The sequence below is a fragment of the Girardinichthys multiradiatus genome, chromosome 17, assembly GCF_021462225.1.
Source record: "Girardinichthys multiradiatus isolate DD_20200921_A chromosome 17, DD_fGirMul_XY1, whole genome shotgun sequence".
Classification (NCBI taxonomy): Eukaryota; Metazoa; Chordata; class Actinopteri; order Cyprinodontiformes; family Goodeidae; genus Girardinichthys; species Girardinichthys multiradiatus.
Genome location: NC_061809.1, coordinates 6,050,537 through 6,063,493, shown reverse-complemented (window position 1 = coordinate 6,063,493; position 12,957 = coordinate 6,050,537). Strand labels below are relative to the sequence as shown.

The 12,957-nt window shown below is 39.3% G+C and overlaps 1 protein-coding gene across 1 annotated transcript in view; it reads left to right on the top strand.

The window, feature by feature from the left end:
* Positions 1-12,957, top strand: part of tmem178b (transmembrane protein 178B) — a 101,162-nt gene that overhangs the window by 46,672 nt on the left and 41,533 nt on the right. Inside the window, exon 2 of the mRNA XM_047389872.1 lies at positions 7,226-7,339. Within this exon, the coding sequence (XP_047245828.1) occupies positions 7,226-7,339 (114 nt within the window). The remainder of the gene's footprint in view (positions 1-7,225; positions 7,340-12,957) is intronic.

Here is a 12,957-nt window from a genome sequence, read left to right as displayed (position 1 = left end):
AATGGGTTAAACAGGTAGACACAGAGTCAGCCCAGGTGTAGCTTCTAAGAAGAGAAAAGAGAGAGAACAAAGTTAAAAGCTGTAATAACAGCAAATAATGCAAAATTGGAGAGTAGTGTGAGATTGTAGCGAAGAGGGTGAAAGTGGTCATTATGTCCTCCAGCAGCCTAAGCCTATAGCAGCATAACTACAGAGATAGCTCAGGATAACCTAAGCCACTCTAACTATAAGCTTTATCAAAAAGGAAAGTTTTAAGCCTAGCCTTAAAAGTAGATAGTTTGTCCATCTAGAGGCCACTGATGGCCATTGTTATACTAAAAACCACAACGATTGGGATACCTCTCTCTGTCAGATTGACCATAACCATTGGAAAAGAGAGGCATATAGTTGAGTTCTGGTTTTCCTATTTTAGAAAGATTCGTTGACATAATCTAACTTTTTACATAAACACATCTTATAAATTATATGCCCAGAACAACTGTCAAGAAAAAATACCCAACGGAACCCAGAAGAAATTAACTTTACTAAATCACTAAATGTATAAGACTTCCAAACACCCAACTGACCACAATATGGCCAGTTTCTTATAACAACAAGGCAGAGATATGTTACACTGTGTCCCGGGGCAGAACACCAGTATGACCACTTGATTTAAAGTGGGTCGCTAGCTGACCTAGGTTACAGGCGGCATTATTCAGTGAAACTTTATTGTCTGACCTACAGTATGAGAAAGTTAATCTTAGCTTACATTGTTTCAAGTCACTGTATATTATCTAAAACTAAAACTTCTTTCTGTTCCTTTCAGTAACCTTTGGTTCTACTTCCATGCCTTCCTATGCTGATCCATGTCATCTTTTTTGAACAAGATTCCTGTCAGATTTGAGTAGGTCTTCTCTCCCGACTCTAGGCTTAGCTTGATTTGAGCTGGATAGGCACATTTTGTGCAGATCTCCTTAATCTTTAGCTGTTTAATCACAGAGTGCACTTGTCCTTTTTTCCTTTGTGGTCCATATGAAAAATCATGGTGATAAAATATTGGGTTTCCTTGGAAAAACCTTGGGTTTCTGGCTTTAGGCCAGGCAGAGCAGAGCATATTTAGCTGCAAACTCAAGAAACTTCACAGTTATGTCTTTGAGTCTTGGTATTGGTGCCCTGTGTCCTTACTCAATTTTTATCTTTGTCTCTGGTGCTCGATGCAGGATCTCCAATATTAAATCTTTGACAAAGCCAATCAAGTCCTGGCCCTAGCTGTCTTCTGGTACTTGATATATCTGAGGTTGTTGCCTAAATCTGTTCTGCAGGTCCTCGCACCGCTTGTTAAGAGCTTTGTCTTGGTGGAATAGGTAATGGATTACCCATTTATGTAACATGGACTTATGTTCACCTACGCCAATCCCGCCTCACTTAGGCTACAGTCACACCGCAGGCAAGTGTGACAGAAATCTGTCTTTTTTGCCCACATTCAACTTTTCATGGCAATCCAAATAGAAATGCTGACATCCATTATTACTTTAATAAACAGTGTGCTGCTGTGTGATGTCTGCCCTTTCTTCTGCACATGCGGGTCGCATTGGGATCATGGCTCGTTCAGACTGAAGTCGGATGGTGGTCGCATTTAGTTAGTAGTTTGAATGACCATGCAAAAATCTGATTTCATCAAAAAATTGGAATTCAAAATCAAGACCTGCAGTGTGAACACAACCTTAGTCTCCCTTCATGTTGCACAATTTGAGCTTTCAAGTCCTCAACAGAGCATTCCACTCTCTCCAGCTGAGGTTTTAGTCTGTATGTGCCTATCTTTGTTTTCGCCTATTATTTTTTTAACTCCCAGGAATTTTGGCAAGTTCCATTCTGCCCTTACACATGCAGTTAGCTTTAGCTTGACTTACTGGGCTCCTGGATTTCCTTCGTTCAAAGTCAAACGTCTTTCTTGTTGCCACTTTTGCTTTACCTATTCTTCAGAAATTTAAGGAAAAATAGAATATCAGTTTAAATTGGCATAGCCAGACAGTAACTTCACTTTTAAGCTGTTTTCTTTAGCATTATGTCACCGGAAGTCCATGTGACAACGATTTCCCTGTAATTACTTTATCACTTTGAGTTTTGTTGTGCAACACTCAAAGTCGTCAGTTTCCCTCAACTGCCCATGCCTTTAATTTAATGCAATCAATTTCCCGTTTTCTTTGTAATGCTAATGCATGTGGGATTTATTTGTTTCCAAATTAACATTTGTGGTGTTACTAAGCAGGCATTTTTAGGGGCAAACTTGCACTTTGTGCTCTACTCATGTTTATAGGTTTTAACAGACTCTCAGTCAGAAGTCATAGAGGAGTGGGAATTTATCAGGTAAATATCCCATCCAGTTTTGTAAAGTGTATAGACATCCATCATCCTATATAATGAATTAATGTGATAATACTGAATCTTCAATGGCTTTGAAATATTGTAAAACATGTTAGAAAACCAATTAGACAAAAGCTCTGGGAGTAGTTTGTCAAAACAAAAAGATCAAAAACTGTGTTTGATGCAACAAGGATGACTTGCTGATAAGTTTAGGGCATACCTCCAAGAGACTTTTGTCTATCCTGCAGACTTCTATATGTTTACCTCGGCCTGGGAAAATGTATAGATAACGAAATTTATGACAATAACTGACGTCATTTTGCCCATGTCGGTATTTAAAAAAAAATTAAAAGAAAAGTAGTTTTTTTCTTTGGCTGTTTATATGTAGGCTATGCTCATGTCCCTTTAAGACGCCATGCTACATGTACAGTCTGTGAGGAGACGTGAAAGAGATGGAGAGGTTGAAATAATGGACGAGATTTCAAATGTAGAAGCAGTAGTAGAGAGTGGTGGAGGAAGAAGAGGAGCAGCTCATTCCGAAAAAAAAAAAAATGCATCATAAATCGTTTGGAAACATTTTGGCTTTAGCAAGCACGATATGGAACCAAAAAATGTCATGTGTAGACTGTGCCAATAGACTGTGGTGACAAGCCGTAGCAACACTTCCAACCTCTTTTACCACCTGCAGTACAACCACCTGGTCCAATGGGAAGAACTTAAAAAAGACCAAAGCTCAAAGCAAGTACCAGCAAAAAGTGTTTCCACAACAAGGCAGAAGTCAATAGCTGAAGCATTTGATGGCTGTCAACAATATGAGCTAACATCAAAAAGATGGCTGGAGATCACAAATGCTATCAGCTACCATATAGGTAAAGACATTGCTCCCATTGCTACAGTGGAGCGCAAGGCCTTCATACATCTCATGAAGACCGTTACCAGGAGATATGGTCTGCCATCGCGGAAATATTTTTCCAAAACTGTGATTCCAGATATGTACAGGGCCGAGAGAGAAAAGGTTGCTGCTGAGTTGAGACATGTTTAATACGTTGCAGCCACATCTGATCTCTGGTCCATTCGCACAATGGACCCATATATTAGTCTATCTTTACATCACATCAGCGACAAATGGAAGCTGCGCTGGAGACGGGATATTTTCCAGCCAATCATACCGGGGAGATGGTCGGACAAGCTTTAGGCGCAATGTTGTCTGCATGGCATATCAAGAAGAGGGATGACTGGCTGTTATAGTCTGTGTTGTGTGTGGCATCTATTGAGATAATTTAGCTGTGATTGTTTCCCAACCATTGTTTCATGGTGGAGTTCCCATGAAATTTGGGAGGAAAATCTGTATTTCAGTGTATTTTAAGATTGTTCAGTTTCATCCAATACATCATATTTAAATTAATGTGAAAAAAGAATTTACCTGTTATTTGTCATTTTGTTGTGGAAAATCCATTAAAAAGTTGTTTAAAACGTTAATTCACAAAACTTCCCCTCACACTTATTGCCACATAATAGACCTACAGCAGTGATAGCAAAAAAATTACAATTAAATGGCTACAGCAGTTTTTCCATTTCTTAATTTTTGTATGTTTTGGTGTGTGCGTGTCTCAGAAAATGCCATAAAAAATCAAGCCCCTGTGAAACGGGCAATAAAGGTCTGCAAAAAGATTGTCAGTGCCTTTTCTGGAAAAGGAATAAGGCATTATGGAAGGCACAAGAAGAGATGAACCTACCAACACACAAGCTCAAAACAGCATGTCCAACCAGATGAGGATCCATGTTTAAGGATCTTGGAGCAGAAGAATGCTATCATACAGGTAGGTTACCTGATCCTGGTACTCTGTTTTCTGTATTTTCCTTTTTAGTAGCTCAGCCCCGATGTTGATTTTAGCCCATATTGTTATTGCTCTGTCATTTAAGATGAAATTGCAATATAAATAAAATTTATAATAATAATGATTATTATTATTACAGGCCCTCTCTGTTGACAGAGCATCAAGGCAGCTTGTTCCAAGATGGTGAGACCTGGATGTCTTGGAGGTTGTCAACAAAGCTCTCGTTCCATTGGTGGAGTACACAGATGCCCTGTTGGGGGAAGAGTCACCATCTCATCTGTGAAGCCTGTCCTTCACATCCTCCGTTCACGAGTGCTGGCTGAGGAAGGTGATGATGTGGCACCGACCAAAGCCATCAAATCTGACATCCTTGTTGACAAGTTTTCAGATCCTCCCATTGTAGAACTTTTGGACACAACCATTTTTGTTGACCCCAGATTCAAAGCAGCAAACATTTCAGCAGACAGTGTCCCTACCATTCAGAAGAAAGTGAAGACAGAGATGAAGTCAGCAGCTGCTGTCCCCACGGGAACTAACACAGAGAGAACCGAGCCTCAGCCTTCTACATCATCAGAAGCAAAGAAGCCGAAGAGGTCACCGGGAAGCTTTCAAGAGAAGTTAGACTACCCCTTTAACTGAACAAGCAATAGAAGCTCAGCTGAGCAGCTACTTGGTGTCTCTTGTACAAGATAGTGAGGGAAATGCACTAGATTGGTACAGAGAGCATCAGGTACACTTTCCCACTCTTAGTAAAGTGGCAAAAAAGTATCTATGCATCCCAGCCACTAGCTCCCCGTCTGAGCGGGTTTTTACTTCTGGAGTAAGTATCGTGACATACCTCCTGCTTGAAACTTGAAATGCTAGTGTTTCTTGGCAAAAACCTGGAGATTCAAGACTAGGCAGATTCAAGACTACAACAGTATGCTGAGTAAACAGGTTAGAATACCCAGTCTGCTTTACCCTTTTGAAGTACCTGGTTGAAGCCCCTTTTATTCTTAATCGTTATTGTTCTATTGATATTTTTGCACAGGGCACTATTTAACATTTTTGTTTAAAAGATTTAATGTTGTCACTTGTCACATGGCAGTGTTTATTAGCAATTGTTTTGTTGTGTTCCGTTGACACTTTTGTTCATGACATTATTTATAATTTGTTTACAAGTGACACTACCTCCAAGGTCTTTACACAGAGATGGGCCTTGGCATATTATAATGGCATTACTTAGCCTTTGTTTACAAGAGACTACCTCTAAGGCCTTTACAGAGAAGTAGGCATTTGCACATGATGGCATTACATTTGCACAAGTTATTGTTTACTTTTCCAAAAAGGCAAATGTAAAATTTATTTATTTTATTGATTATTTAGTTTTGTACACAAGCGATTTACTTGACAACTGAGATGTGACTATTTCAAGTGATGCGAGCACTTTGTAATATATATATTTAGAATTTGTATATTTGAATAAAAGATTGTATTTTTGCTACTGTGTTTATGAGAAAATTACTTTATTTTGTACTTAACTTGTTCAGTTGTGCTTATTTGTTTAATGAATCTTAACAACTAAAGTACACATTTACTTCATTTATTTGCAGGCACTGTTTTTTTAAAGTCTATTAAAGTGGCAATAAAAATAATAGCGAAAACTGGTACATTGAATTATTTATGCTGGCCTACCACATTCTTTATTAGGGGAAGGAGGGGGTTACCATCCATTTATCGTTATCTAGGTGAACTGCTCAATATAGGTGCTGCCTAGGTGGTGCAGTTGGTAGCACTGTTGCCTTGCAGCAAGAAAATCCTGGGTTCGACTCCATGCATGGAGTTTGCATGTTCTCCCCGTGCATGCATGGGTTCTCACCAGGTACTCTGGCTTCCTCCCACAGTCCAAAAACATGACTGTTAGATTAATTGGTTTCTCTACATTGCCCTTAGGTGTGAATAAGTGTGTGTGTGGTTGTTTGTCCTGTGTGTGTGTCTATTTGACTGTTGACCTGTCCAGGGTGTACCCCGCCTCCCGCCCATAGACAGCTGGAGATAGGCACCAGCTTCCCCACGACCCACTATGGAAGAAGCGGTATAGAAAATGACTGACTGCTCAATATATCGCGATATTGATTTTAGGCCATATAGCCCAGCCCTATGTTTACCAGTTTTCCCAGCTGTAGGTCAAACTGTTCCAAGGGGCAACTCTTTAGAGGGCACTGTTGAGCATTTTTGTTTGGCCCTGATACACAATGAATTGCCTTTTTACTTCAAAAAGGCAATTCATTTTACATAAGTCTAAGTCTACATAAGAATAATAGACACTATAGGTATAATAGGCCTTTGCACCGCCTTCAGTGCAATAGCCTAAATATCATGCTCCTTTTACGCTAATTCATCTTAAGCCAATATTGAAGCTTTCCAAAACAAATAATTTTCTCATAGGGATTCAAAATAAGGCTTTTACAATAAAGAGCCAGAAAGCAACATTGCTATTTTTGGGATACACTGCTTCTAACCTTCTATGGTTCAGCTATGAGAACAGATTCTATAAATCTTTAGAACTTCGATTTGTCAATGTTTCATTATGTTGATTTATTGTGTTCTCAGTCCAGTCATTGTGATGACAGTAAAGTTGTATTCTGAGCAGAAAGCTGGTCAAAGACTAACAAAAAAAAATCTTATATTGGTTAGAACAACTTGCAACTATCCTAATTTGTTATTAGGATGGTATACAGCATTTAAGAATCCAACACTTAAACAAACATGCTAACATTTTCTTGTGATTTGCTTTATTTTGTTTTGGTCAGTGGCTAAAAACAGGCCAAATTACAAATATGAGCAGTTTATGCAAAAATAATTATGTGACTATGTTGAAGTTTAAAATAAAATAGAATATATCTATTTCTTGAGGATTTCGACTGGTGAGTGCTGTTGAACAGAAATAACTGCAGACGTTTTTCATGTCAGATATCCCAGTGGCAATTGGATTTAAGTCATTAAAGTGGATTTTGTTTACATATGATTTTCCATAATATTTATTTGTTTAAATTTATGTGCAGGTTCAATTGCAAGATGCTCCTACATCAAGTATCACTACTCGTCAGCTGCAGTACCCAAAAATCTCTCCTATAACATCACCAAGACAATAAGGCAAGATGAATGGCACTCTCTACGTAAGTCTGCTACATGTTCTGCTTTTCTTTTCATCGTACACCTAAATCAATATGTGTCGCATAATGTAATATTTTATAACTCAAAATGTTTAACAAATTACCCAACTAGGCCATACTTTATTCGTCATTTGGGAACTAAGACTCATTGTCCATGCTCTGTTAAATTCAAGATATTAAGTGCTTTAACAATCAGTGGTTTTTATGTTTTGGATAATTATTTTCTCAGTTTTTTTCCCTTCACAATCCAAATATGACTTTTCTATGCAACAACCCATACATTCTCTCACAGTGATATGTAGTTTTGAAGGAAATGAGGATGCATTCTTTAACACTGTAGGAGTAGCATGTCACTATAAAACTGAAATAAGTTCTTTCCTCAAATAGTAAGTATGTAGCCTGCTGTCAGGCGAAAAAGAAGGTTTGGTGACATCCTGCTAAAATTGGAACAAATTCTAAAGGAATAAAAATTATGGCATATGTTTCTTCTATATTCCCAAATAATCTCTGCAAAAAATAGCCTCCCTCACACAAACAGAGGCAATAAGTCATAAACAGTTATTCAACTTTCATCCTATTACTTATTGTTCTTTTTGATGTTTTGGGCCTGAATTTATTTTCATAAGTTTATTTCACAGGATGTGATGCCTGTTTTTAAACAGCAGCTGAAGCAGAAAATAATGACTGTTGTTGAATGTGTTACTGCAAAATAAAGCCTTTAAGAAATGACTTCATATAATTTTGATATTTTGTTGCAAATTTTCTGGAAATTGTCGTATACCTTTACCACCTGCTAAGGTCATCAAGTCATTCTAGAAACCTTCAATTACTTTTCATGTCCATAACAGTTGATTCTCACATTTGTCAGACCTTTTCTGAAAACATTTTTAGAACTTTAGAAATCAGTAGGAGAAACAATGGTGGAGAATATTGTTACGTGACAATTATTTCAGTTTTCTTTGATCATATTTTGTGTTTTATTTTTGACAAATAAAGGACAGTACAGATTAAAATCAGTATTGATCAATGGGGATGGAATAAAAGTTAGTACGTAGTTTATTTGTTAAGCGACCACCTCAGATAAAACCATCACAAATATTTATATGTTTCTCCCCACAAAAGTCTAATTTGTACAGCTACATTATTCAATTAATAACACTTAGAGTCGCTAAAAGATATTTGTGTGAGTGCTTTCAGAGAAACCTTGTAGAACACCTGTCATTTATGAGTTATTCATCTATGCATTGTTTATCTCTCCTGTTGCCAGGCCACTGAGCCAAGAGGAAATGTATTGTGACCTTAAACTGTCACTATTTCAGGCCTAATCTTCCTCAGCTGTTAGGTGACAGGCTTTGGAAGAGCTTTACTTTTCTTCAGACTAGAGAGGACAAACTCTTATGTTTCTCCTCTAGTCGGCACAAGAAAGGTTATATTTAAAGCAGTTTAATTACAGAAGAAATGTTAAGCATATTTATTAATTCTGAACTTGCAAAACCATTACTTTTGGGTGAAGATTTGGCTATCATTGTGTAATTTTTTATTAGGAGTTAATTGGCATGATACCTATTATTAGCTCAAATAAGCTAAATTGAATTTTCTTGGATTGATTATCTGCAGCATGGAACAAATAGTTCTAAATCATGTAAAACCAGAGACGATGAGCAGTGACTGGAGGAAGAGCCACAGGTGCACATAGAAAAATTAGTAAAGCACAAGTCAAAACATTTAAATTTGTTTATAAAAATAAAGGTATAAATTTAGATTTGCTTTATAGAAATGTCAGGGATACAAGTATGTCCTCTGCATAGTCGACTCTTGGAAAGGCAGCCCATAATCCTTTCTTTGTCTGCTTTGTGCATAAACCCTCTTCCTCAGGAGCACACTGTGACAGAGAGAACTCGGACGAGCGGAACTCGGGAAGCCAATGAAACTCTGCAGATGTATTTGGAGGCTACAGATTACAATGCACTCTTTGTCACCAGTGAATACATATTATGTAAATTTTGGGTCTTGCTTCTGATCATTATTTTCCAAGTGGTGCTTCAGTTCATTGCGTAGGTTTAGTTTCTTATGATTGTTGTATTCTTTTTATGATCTGTAAGATTTTTCCCTCGGTTTGTGTCCTTGGACTTCTGCTTTGTTCCAGCCATGTTTCGTTTTTATTCTCTGGCTCTGTAAAAACAATCAGCTTCATCCAATCTACATGCACCATGCCAGTCGGTCTTCCTGTTTTTTATTTGACATACATTGCTGTTCTGTTCATTCCTGGTGGAAACATCTCATTCTGTTTCACAGCTCATCTGTTCATGCCAACCTTGTCCTTGTCAGTGTTCCATGCCTGCATCTGCCACCTTGAGCCTGCTCTGAGTTTTCTTTTGTTTTATATTAAATCTGGTAACTCACCACGCCACACTGCTTCCTGTATGTCTGCATTCTGGGGTCCACCACCACACCAGGTTGTGACAGTTTTAGCTGGCTCATCACTATCACTATGGCTCATAATTTTGAAAATATTTTCAATTGACCATGTCTATAACGTCAATAATATGCATTGTTTGCAATGTCCCTAGATGTAATGGTTTTTCATCAAAATAATTATAGTGTTTATTCAACATAAGACTATAATGGCCATAATTAAAAATTTATTTAAAATCCATATTTCATCATAAAACCCCCAAAATATTCTCAGATGACCATGACTGTAGACGGAACAGTATAAGTGTTTATTCAAGTCCTTGGATTTAGTGCTTTGTCATCCAAAAAATGGTTAACCATCTTTTCTACAGTACTTGGCCAATTTGAAAAATTCTTTAAAAATACATAGTTTGTCATAAAATGACCAAAATATTCTTAATTAAACAAGTCTATATCTGCAATAATATGCATTGATTATAACGTCCCTGAATATATTGATTTTTCAACAAAAAATGTAAAGGAGTTGTTACAATACAAGTATCATTAATTTACTCAGGTTGTCGAAATATAACCAAATCAGAAGATGACACAGATTCGATGCACAGAATTAGATTGAAATGAGGTTTTATTGTTCCAACTTAGGTAGACCTTGATTAGAGTTGTTAGAAGCCAGAGGATGAGGAAGCCCCAAGGATCCGAGCAGAGAGAGAGTGTTCTGGCGGTGGAAATATTTACAGTGCAGATTTCCTGAAGAAGAGTTCCATATGGCGACAGGCAGGCAGACAGATGGGCAGATCGACAGGAAGGCAGGACAACAAGCGATCAGGCAGGCTGACAGAAGTCCACATAACAGAGACTATGTTCCAGCAACAGACTGTGTCAGCAGCTGTCTTAAAAAGCCATGAGCTCATTAGCTGGATGAGTTGCAGCTGAGAACAATGAAGTGCCAGAACCAGCCAGCAGAGATCTCACAGTACCCTCCCCTCAACGATTGCCTCCAGGCAATCCCGAACGTTTCTCCGGATGATGTCTGTAAAAAGATGTAATGAGAGCAGGGTCCAGGATAAGAGAACGAGGTACCCAGGTTCTTTCTTCAGGTCCATATCCAGCCCAATCCACAAGGTACTGAAAACCATGCCCCCTACGTCGAACATCCAGCATACGATTGACCGTGTAAGCTGGATGGTCATCAATGAGACGAACAGGGGGAGGGAGCTTGGTGGGTGGATTCAGGGGACTTTCTGAGACTGGCTTGATCTGTGAAACATGAAAGGTAGGATGAATGTGCATAGAAGCTGGCAACTTGAGTCTCACCGCAGAAGGGTTGATGATCCTTTCTATGACAAAAGGACCGATGAAACTGGGGGCCAACTTTCGAGTAGTATCCTTTAATTTAATATTCTTGGTGGAGAGCCAGACCTTCTGATCAATGCGGTAGACCGGTGCAGTGGAACGGTGACGGTTAGCAAACCTTTTATTCTGTTCCAAAGTGCGTAGAAATGTCCTCCTGGTCTGACGCCATATCTTACGACACCTGGAGATATAATGCTGAACAGAGGGGACAACAGTGTCAGGTTCAATACTGGGGAATAATGGAGGTAGATAGCCCAGAGAAATCTCAAAGGGAGATAAACCAGTAGCAGAGGAAGTATGAATATTATGGGCATATTCTATCCAAGTGAGATGTCTGCACCAGGAAGAAGGGTTGTCATTAATCACACATCTCAATGCTACTTCCAGTTCCTGATTGCATCTCTCAGTCTGCCCATTAGACTGAGGGTGGTAACCAGATGAAAGGCTTACGGTAGCACCAATAGCCCTACAGAACTCCTTCCAGACTTGTGAAATGAACTGCGGGCCTCGGTCAGAGACAATATCCAAGGGCATGCCATAAATACGGAAGACATGAAGAACCAGAAGTTGAGCAGTCTCCAATGCAGACGGAAGCTTAGTTAAGGGAATAAAATGAACAGTCTTAGAGAATCTATCAACAACGGTAAAGATGACTGTGTTTCCGTCAGATGGCGGGAGACCAGTGACGAAGTCAATAGAGATTTGGGACCATGGGCGACTGGGGGTAGACAGAGGTTGAAGAAGACCGGCAGGAGGTTGATTTGAGTTCTTGTTACAGGTACATGTGGGACAAGCTGCGACAAACTCTCTAATGTCGGGATTCATAGTGGGCCACCAGAAATACCTCTTGGTAAAAGTGATCATACGATTAATCCCTGGATGACAGGTAAGTTTATTATTATGAACCCAATCCAGAACTTTATTGATGACGGAGTTCGGAACGAACAGTTTGCCTACAGGACCAGTACCTTGGTCCGGTTCAGATTGTTGTGCCTCCCTGATGTCCTTTTCAATGGCCCAGGTGAGGGCGCCCACAATGCAGGATTCCGGTAAGATGGAAGCTTCAGTCTTGGATTGCTCAGAATGAGAAAATTGGCGAGAGAGAGCGTCGGGCTTGATGTTCTTGGAGCCGGGTCTGTAAGAGATAGAAAAATTAAAATGAGCAAAAAACAGGGACCAACGAGCTTGTCTGGAGTTAAGTCTCTTGGCATTTTGGATGTAAGAGAGGTTTTTATGGTCAGTCCAAATGAGAAAAGGGACTTCCGCCCCCTCTAACCAATGCCGCCACTCCTCAAGCGCCAACTTGATAGCCAGAAGCTCTCGATTTCCCACATCGTAATTCTGCTCTGCTGACGACTAACGACGAGAAAAATAAGCACAAGGATGCACCTTGTTGTCTATAGGAGAACGTTGAGACAAGATGGCCCCTACTCCAATGTCAGAAGCATCAACTTCCACAACAAATTGCGCACTAGGATCAGGATGAGTCAGAATGGGTGCAGAAGAAAATAAAGTTTTCAATTTGCAAAAAGCTTTCTCTGCCTCAGGGGACCAATGGAATGTCTTCAGAGAGGAGGTAAGTTGAGTGAGAGGCACAGTGACCTGACTGTAGTTCTTTATGAACCTTCTATAAAAATTTGCAAAACCTAAGAACCTTTGGAGTTGCCTGCGATCTGTTGGAGTAGGCCACTCTGCCACTGCCTTGGTCTTCTCAGAATCCGTTCTGTACCTGCCTGCTTCAAAAATAAAACCCAAGAAGGTCACAGAAGAAACACCGAATTCACATTTTTCGGCTTTTACAAAGAGTTGGTTTTCATAAAGCCTCTGGAGTATGGTCCTGACATGCTGGTGAT